This window comes from Salvia hispanica, chromosome 2, assembly GCF_023119035.1.
Source record: "Salvia hispanica cultivar TCC Black 2014 chromosome 2, UniMelb_Shisp_WGS_1.0, whole genome shotgun sequence".
Classification (NCBI taxonomy): domain Eukaryota; kingdom Viridiplantae; phylum Streptophyta; class Magnoliopsida; order Lamiales; family Lamiaceae; genus Salvia; species Salvia hispanica.
In genome coordinates this window covers 23,797,661-23,807,104 of record NC_062966.1, presented here as the reverse complement: position 1 = coordinate 23,807,104, position 9,444 = coordinate 23,797,661, and the positions used below count along the sequence as shown (strand labels likewise).

The window sequence follows — 9,444 nt, the reverse complement described above, 5'->3', positions numbered from 1 at the left end:
TTCAAGGAAACCTACAAAATTTAATCTAGAAACTCTATCCCAATATATAAAGCAAAAAGATTCACAGAATCACAATCTAACATAACTCAACTATAACACACTCTTTAACATTTAACACTTCCTAAAACAGGGGGAAGGGTTAACATCTAAAAGTGGGCAAAAGACTCGGCCATCGAGAAAAAGATGGAATCTTTTTAACCTTTAACAAGAATATTCCACTTTTTTTAGGTTTAGCAGCCACCAAATATGAAAATCCGCAATTTCTTGAACTTGGTTTGCATTCCCCCGCAAGCTGGAGACAATAAATCCGACTTGAAACAAGAGAAATTTGTGATATATCATAGCAATTTTGTGGGACAACAGATTTTGCCAGCATATTGAATACTCAATCTTTCTCTTTCCTGACAATTTTCCAGAATTGTTTCGTAAATGAAAATTTTGGATTGCTATGATATAAATAAAAAATAAGTTTTGAGTAAGCATAGTGAAAGGGATATAAATGTGGGCTTTGTTTATATCAGATCCTACGCAAACAGGAAAACGCCAAATTGTACAGTCAAACTATAATCAAATGCAGCTGCAATTTTCTCTTCTTTTTTTTTAACAAAATAATGATCCATTTTACAAAATATTTACAATTTTAAAGTTTTTTTTTTAAATAGAACCCCGCACACGCAATCCACTAAATCATTATTTTACTATTTCACTAATTTTTTTAATCAACTCCTCTTTCATTTCTTAAAAATAATGAATCAATTTGTATAATTTAATAGTTAGATCGAACATTAGAGTTGTGACCACTCTATATTTTTATTGAAAGTTTTCGACAGTAAATTAAATGGTCGTACCTTTTGATAACTTGACAATCCATACATATTTTGAATATTATAATACTAGTAATTATCAAGTGTTCAAGTCTAAATTGCAAAATAATACTCCTTCCGTCCCATAAAAGTTGAGACAAGACTTTTGGACATGGAGATTAAGAATTTATATTAAATAAATAGGAGAGATGAAAAAATTAGGAAAGATAAGAGAGAGTAAAGTAAATGATGGAATAAAGTAAGAGTGATTAGATGTTTTGTCTTTTGTTAAAAAAGAAAATAACTCAACTTTGTTGGAACAGACTAAAATGGAATACGACTCAATTTTTATGGGACGGAGAGAGTACGTACCGTGACACGATTCACTTCATCCTATATATGGGCTACTGTTTATAGTAGTAGTATTATTTTTCCTTGTGTCCTACCTAATCAAGAATACGAGTACTACGAATTTTGAGATACTTTTGTTTCTTCAATATGTAGTAGTAAAAAATCACATTTCCAAATTGTGATTTTTCGTTAAATTCACCATTTTAAAAATCATCCGAACTTTGATTGGCGTACGTGTAATTGTAACCACAAAATTTGACTCATTAAAATTCCAAAATAATGCCTACAAAATGTAATCTCGAGGTACCTCAATTGAGATTTCATTTTCTAGACTAATTTTGGAGCAGTTGGACAAAATGTAGTCATTTCCATTGCAACAAATAATATTACACCTGTTAATTTTTTCTTGGACCCATTACTTACCGATTTCAAATTTATAAAAAATTTAAAAATGAAAAGAACAAATAAAAAATATATCGCAGTTCAAGGCTATGCTACCAAATAGTGCACCATACACATTCGATTTATACAGAAACTGATAATTCCATCACAAATAATTTGATAAAAAAACTACAAAGCCAATGGAATGCCTTCCGATCATGTACAGTTAAGAAAATGGAGAATTAAACAAAACTAAGAGCTTGAGAACAATATGAATCATATCAAAACAGAGAAACCATCCCCACGTTACACATACAGATAATTTTATTCTTACATAAGCTAATCTAGTGGCTGTGTATTGACCGAAAAGCTTCTACCCAGAAGGGCAAGAGCGTCGCTTATCTAGTTCTGTGATCGCAGTCAGAAAGTATCAAATGATCAATCATGTCTCAGAGACAATGAAAAAAAAAAGAAGAAAATAACAAGATATCATCATTTAGAATCTAGATATTGAGACAATCCAAGAAAACTGTAACTGTTCAAGCAAGATACTGATCCATGAAGAGTTAAGCCTCCAAATATTTGAGAGGAATAGCAAAATGTTGATTTGGACAGAGCTTAAGGCTAGTACGAGTATTGAATAGATTAGACGGCTAGAAGCGGCACGTTAATACAAGCATAAAACCTTGACCAGTAAAAGAAATCACAACAAAAGACAGAACAGAAGAAAAAACTTTGACGACTGAAGAAATATAATTCGATCCGAGTGCACTTCCTAGAAAAAAGGCTATAATTTAATTCACTACTATAATCGCGAGGACCATAACTGATGTACACTATTATGATTATTACGCTGTTTACTTGCATTAAACCTATCTCCCAAAGCATTTCCCCAGCAAACTCAAACTATGCATGATCCAGCCCCTCAAGTGATAATAAACGAGAAAACAAAATAGTTGCACGTAAAGCTTATTTTTTTTTAATGACGTGGGGGATTTTTTTACCTGGGTACCAAACTCAAAACTGATTTCTAAATCATGGAGTAGAGCATTTGCAGACATAAATTTTGGAACGAGGAGAGAACTACCTTTACCTGATACCCTTACCACACATGCTGGAGAGTTTTTTGTAGAAGCAGCAATGACTCCTCATCTGCAAGAAACCCAGAAGCCATTAAAACAAATCTTATGAAGAAGAAAAGAAAAATAAGAGATTACACAGTCTACACTAGAGAAACAGATAATTCATGAGGAAGCATAAGGAACTATAGAAAATAGAAACATTACATGAAGATGTCCAACTGAGATATTTATAGTCTCACACAATACAGCATCACTAAGAGTCTCCTATAAGATATTATACAGAATCCAATTGCATAAAACTAGAAAGCTCCTCTCTCTCTCTCTCTTCCGTACGAAGGAGCACGACTGAACAAGCTTCTACCTGGTTCCATCACGGCTTACTCATTCTCATACAACTGTCTAAGAGATATTATGAGCTTCATCATCAGTTTTCAATCGCCAATGTAGCAGCTTTCAACCCAGATAGAGCACTGGCACAAACTATTGAAGACCATAAGCTATATAAAGTCGGGACTTCTTGACTACGATATCCTTTGTCATCACAGAATATGACAACATGCTCACAGTAGCTACCAAACAATGCTATTTTAACCAAACCTGTGATCAACTGAGAGATCTAACTGTACCATTCAACTTATCCTATATTGATAATGATGACATGGATGAAAACTAAACTAGTCAATCTTGCGACTATATATTAAGAGCATGCTGAGAGACGATTGTCAATCCATTTGCATAATGGTCAAACTCATTTCCAAATAGAAGATCCTTGGCAGGTAAAACTGATTACTGGCTTATACGTGGGGTAGTGATTCCCGATTCCCTGATCCAGTTCATATTAATACAGATACTATCACAGTCAAACTGCGTAATATTCCTCTAGAACCCAAATAAGATGCTGGAAAAACTCTAGGTCATTCAAATTTCCAAAAAATGCCAGTCCACTCTGTAGTCTGTACACCTCAGAATTACTACCTAACTACAACACCAACCAGCCACAGATGCAGGTAAGGTTGCTTATCACAATGCCTAAAGTGAGAAGCTCAAACAAAAATTTCTTCCCTCACATGTCTCATCTTCTCATTGTCACTATATCCGGAGCCAAAGTGAACATTCTTATGCATAAGAAAGCACTTTCTAAGTGCCATTATCATGGGTAACCTCCTTCCATTTCAAGACTGCTGATGTGCATCACCTCACCCATGTATCTAATTTTGATAATAATGAATGGAGGTAAACTAACCACAAACTTTGCATAGCATGGCTCTCATTGTACATCTGATTTTCTCTCCTCTATCAGATTATATTCAGCATAAGGTACAGTTTTAAGCAAGAAGTGACACTAGACTCAAAGACACAACTTGTCATTGGTCAAGGCAGTTGCAGAACAAGAGCAATAAAGCATAAGAATGATTTTAGGGGGAGGGAGGGTGTACTCACATCTTAAAGCACCTGAACACAAAAATACATATAAATTGCAAACTAATCAGGAGAGGCAATACCCAAAAGGTGGAGGACGTAGTACTCAGCTTTCATCATTCAGCCGCTCATCACCATCAGTTTTTCCATCCTTGCTGAACCATTCTGATGCATAGAGGAGCTTGCTCACTGAGGACTTGAGATAACTACTTTGCTAGATAAATATATCACCAGGGAACCATATAGAGGTTTTCTCATCTGAGAGGATACTATAACCCACATCATGTCAATTAGGCGGGAGAGCACGACAAACTTTTGATTGCTAATCCGAACATAATAGGATATATAGTGACAAAATGCAGATCCAAAGTGAGCCTTAGAAGAATGTATATTGAGTTTGTTTATTTTTAATACTCTAATTCCACCAAGAAATCACATAGAGATGGCTTAGGAAATTTTTGTTTAACACTTCTCAAATTCTAATGAAAAACTTTCTAATCATTCCTAAAAATAAGACTGGTCTACATAACTAAGAAATCAAGTAGAAGTTGCAAACAAGATACTCCTATTGACTAAAAAACATACACTGGCAGAGTTTCCCGTTCCTAGTAAAATCAACAGACACAGCTAAACTTTCCAAGTTTCATTGCAGTGTTGTCACATCCTTAGCAAATCGTCAACATCCGGCAACAAGCTCAGGTGAAAAGATGACAGTCCCTCAGTCAGCAATTAGGAGTCCGAATTGAGTTCGGCGCGGGTTTTAAGAAATATAAAGGAGAGTGGGTGAGAAAAGATAGTGGATTGTAGGTCCCATTTCTATACTATTAGTTTTATAATCAAAGTGAGTGTAATGAGTTAGTGGAATGTGGGACCTACATACAATTTATAGTAAAGTGAACCGAGACTCCTAATCGATGGCAAATTGGGACTCCTAATGGCAGACAGAGGGTGTACAATCTAATAGTCTTCCAGTCTTCCACTGCATCCCACTCATTGATAGTTCACTCAGAAGTCAGAGGGTGTAAAGAATAACTTAGTTCATACTTCATCGGTACATTTCTAGGCATAGGAAATTATACACCAGCTAAGAGATTCCTCCACAGATGATCAAAAGATAGTTGTTCTCTCTGGCAACCTTATCGAAGTAAAAGAAGATAAGTTGCGAGAAATAGCAAACCAATCCTCAAAAACTCAAACAGAAATTTGACCTCAATCAGATCCATTTGAAGCAGAAATTACAATATAAGTTTTAAATGATACTTGCTGAGATAATTCAAGCAGCACCACAATGTTTACTAATTCAATAACTATTCCCTGTCAAAGAGAGATCTATCTGATTCTAATCTGAATCAGCTAATTCATAGAAATAAGACATCACACAATCACAACTAATTAAACCTGTAGAACACAGTCATCAACAACTTCTGCGAGAGCAATTCAAAAACTAATTTCAATTTTTTGACAATGATGACCAAATTCACCATTAAAAGAATAAATATTTCTCCAAACCCATGTAATCCTTCAATACAGCAACTCAAGCTCTAACACCTAAACAGCGCCACATTTATCCAAATCTTAACAACCAACTCCAAGGATGTTTTGAATATGAAACAATCAGAAGTAGAAACCACGGTGGCAGAGTAACAGAAAAAATATAAAGAAGAATGAAGATAGTGAAGATAGCGCCAAACATGCTACTGAGTCCTGATTATAGTCAAAGGAAAAGTCAAGATAGAAGCCCCACTCTTCTATACAGATATTTAAAGATGACAAGTAATATAAGCATTAAACTACAGGGTATGATACGCACAAAGTCACAGTTTTTTGCCCTGTACTCTATAGGGCAGTAACAATGCTTGCAAGGGACGCTCTTACACATTAATCCTCCACATATCATCAACGGCGATTCATCCTTGGTTTTTCATGGCCTCCCCAGGAAGCAGAACTGGAACCATATGAAGGACCCTTGTGTAACAAACATTAAAAAGTTAACGACGTGATAACTTAAAGATATAATTTAAATTATTGAAGTTCCTGTTTAGTTGCATCCACACCTGGCGAATCCCATATGCGTCGTCATAAGGGGCAGGAAAATTGGCATCAGGGTTTTTGTACTTCATTCCATAGGCCCCACCTAAGCAAAGTAGCAATTATATACAACAGAGTTAAAATAATAGATAAGGCCTCAGAGGGACACAATTAGTAACAACTAATAAAACCTAATGCCAGTCAGTATACTTACACGCACACAAACAGATACTTATCTCTAGTAAAATTTATCAACAATTATAAGTTACAGTCAGTAAAACAAGACTAGAGCCACAATCTAAGAGAACCGTAGCATATATGTTTAGCTTCTGTGACCACTAACTTGGTCACTATGCAAGCTAAAAAGATGCGCCCATTTTCTATTATGAACTGCTGAAATGTACCAAGACCAACAGAAAAAGGGAAGAAGGCAAGGAGGAATTCTTCACAAGTCAACACTCCCTACATGGTTACCACTAAGTAAATAAAGGAGATGGAGAATATACTAGAATTAGGACTTTAATGCATTTACTGAAGAACCTTTAGTGAAATGAAAGAAGAAAGTATCAACCTGCATTCCATGCTCTAGCATTTGCAAGCTCAGCACGCAGCTTCTCAACTTCACGAGCCATGCCGACCATGTTCTTCTCCATTGCCTGCCTCTGTTCCACCAGCTCAATATGTGCATTCTTTTCAAAATCGACAGCAGTTCTGTATGTGAGAAGACATAAACTTAATCAGAAGTAGCCCTAGCTTCTACACAGTGCAAGAATTTCAGATAAAAAGTGGTAGCAATGGCAAACCTAGCTCGCACAAGTTCCTGATGCAGTCCGTCAATCTCATTCTTTAAACCAGGAATTTTCTGGTTTTCAGCCCGAAACTTAGCAAGTTCTTGAGAGAGACCCTGAATTTGCCCCGTTAGATCCTGCCTAATGGCATTCAGTCTATGAATCTCATCACGAAGTTTTGCAGCCTCAATTTTTAAAGGCTCAGTAGCCCGAAGGTCAGCATCCAACTTCAGAACCCTTTCGATAAGCTCCCTAGATTGGAGGTCTTGTTCAGCGCGCATATCATTAATGCCTAGATTCATGCGACGGAACTCTTCCCTCGCAGAATTTAAATCTCGCTCCAAAGCAATTCTGTCCTCAACCAGTCTTCGATTTTCATCTAGTAGCCTCCGAAGCTCAAGATGTCGAATTTCAAGTTCTTCCTCTAATAGAGCAGGATGAGGAGGTATAGGCCGGATTAAAGGGCCTCGAGGGATATGCTCCTCTGCTGGATAGCCGCGCCGGTGGCCAAAAACTTCATGAGGAACTCGGTTTCTTCCCGCCATCTAAACTATAACTTTAAAACAAGGAAAATGAAGAAATTATAACTCTGAAACAGTAAGGAAAACTTCACTAATAGAAAGTTTTTCATAGTATGAACTTCTTTAGTTTGATAAAATCTACTAGGTAAACGCACTCAATAGGGAGCCTTTAGAGTGTTTACACTTAGCTCACGTGAAGGAACAACAAACATTTTCTATCCAAATAGAAAATTTCCATTCCTTAATAAGGACCAATTTAATGCACATAAATATGCTCCGTGTGAAATAATGCCTTGATATAAAATGAAAATCCAGGAACTTAATAAGGACCGAAATGGAACACAAATCCGCGAACTTATACAGTAAGATGAACACGTGTACGGCTATACGCCAAACCCTCCTTTAATTCATATACCGCCACTTCTAACTCACAAATCACCTGTATTTAATTCCCACCTTTAATTTATATACCGCCATTTTCAACAACGAATCACATGTATTTAATTTTCCACCTTTAATTTACATACCGCCACTTCCAACTAAGCGAATCACCTGAATCTAATTTCCCGCCTTTAATTTACATACCGGCACTTCCAACTCAACGAATCGCCGTATTTAATTTCCTTAGATGAGTCCAGAAAATTTAACTATAAACACGTGCAAAACAAGTACACATCATCTAAATATCAGATTGAAAAAGTAAGTGTGATCAAATCAATCTACGGTATAATGAACCCCAATGATAAAATTCACACGTTTATCCTTTAAACAAGAGATTGTGGGCATCGAATCACCCTTAACAAATTACTATAACATAAAAAAATACATGAACTAACAACATCAGACAACAATCAAATACCGCCATCCCACCCAATCCACCCACGATCACATGAATTATACAATCTAAAAGCTGTTCCAGTCAAACGAATTCTCCAAACAGTAATCATCGAGCAGCTCATTCAACATAAATAATTATACACACAAAAATAGAGCTAAAACATAAAAGTATTAAACAACAAATTTCAAAACCTATATGAATTTTTGTTTTAATTAAAACAATAAAATCAATGAACTTTCTTACCTTAAAACGGGAGAGGAAACAAAAAACTCAAAAACTCAGCTATAAAAACAAACAGCGGTAGGGTTTGAAGAAAAACTCAATTTGATGGAACAAATTTTTACCAGGAGCTGAGCTGGTTTTGTTGTTCAGCAAAACGACTGCGTTTGAAGGGATTCCACTTTACAGTATTTTAAATTTTTAATAATAATAATTTACTTAATTTGATCGTGAGATTAATTAGTATGGGCCCAATCTATGCCAAGACCCATATCTATTTTTCTGCTGAATTTATGTAATTGGGCTGGAAAATATATCATCAATATAAAAAGAATTTGATATGTGAGATGTCATTTCATTATAATAAATATTTTTTATTTCAAATTTATTCTTTATTTTTATTTTTACTCAGATGAAAAAATAATTTTGAGTTCACCGAGCATTTTGTAAGGAAATGAGACAATTCAGAAAAATTGAAATTTTGTGTTTTAATATTACTCTGTGTTTCCATGTTAATATAGTCATTTTCCTTGTGTGAATTGTGATGATCCAACATGTTTAATAATAGAGTAATTTCTTTTCTTCTAAAAAATTAACACATTCAAAATCTTTTACTTTAATTATCTCTCATCTTTACTCTCTTTTCAATTTTCACTCTCATACTTTATTTTATATTTAACTATCTACTTTATTACTTTCCTCTGTCCCTGATTAAGAGTCACACTTTGACCGGACACGAATTTTAAGAAATGTAAAGAAAAGTTGGTTGAAAAAGTTAGTGGAACGTTGAACCCATTTTTTTATATTGGTTTTATAATAAGAGTGAACTACAAAATTGACCTCTACGTATGACAATTCGAACGCTAGAGGTACTGTGTTTAAAAAAATGCATTGTAAGCCTCTACGTATGAGTATTATATCATTTCAGGCCCTTTTTCACTATTTTGAGTCTTTTATACCCTTTTTCCCCACACTTTTAACCTAAATGTAATTCCAAGGATGTTTTAGTCTTTC

At 35.1% G+C, this 9,444-nt stretch overlaps 1 protein-coding gene across 13 annotated transcripts; it reads right to left on the bottom strand.

The window, feature by feature from the left end:
• Positions 1 to 1,795: 1,795 nt before the first annotated feature.
• On the bottom strand, positions 1,796 to 8,578 carry LOC125206037 (protein FLX-like 3). Of its 13 annotated transcripts, XR_007173888.1 has the most exons (9): positions 8,455 to 8,578; positions 6,868 to 7,408; positions 6,636 to 6,775; positions 6,091 to 6,170; positions 5,847 to 6,001; positions 4,120 to 4,201; positions 2,979 to 3,097; positions 2,629 to 2,687; positions 1,796 to 1,943 (listed from the first exon to the last, which is right to left on the bottom strand). XR_007173888.1 is itself a non-coding variant. In XM_048105312.1 (6 exons), exons 2-5 carry the CDS (start codon positions 7,395 to 7,397, stop codon positions 5,933 to 5,935), a joined length of 819 nt encoding a protein of 272 aa, XP_047961269.1. In that variant the 5' UTR covers positions 7,398 to 7,408; positions 8,455 to 8,578; the 3' UTR covers positions 1,796 to 2,687; positions 5,912 to 5,932. The 13 variants fall into 13 exon arrangements, 2 of the variants coding, with proteins under 2 accessions (XP_047961269.1, XP_047961268.1); XR_007173882.1 differs by having other exon boundaries at positions 1,796 to 2,687; XR_007173883.1 differs by lacking the exon at positions 2,979 to 3,097 and having other exon boundaries at positions 2,623 to 2,687.
• Between the last annotated feature and the right edge of the window lie 866 nt (positions 8,579 to 9,444).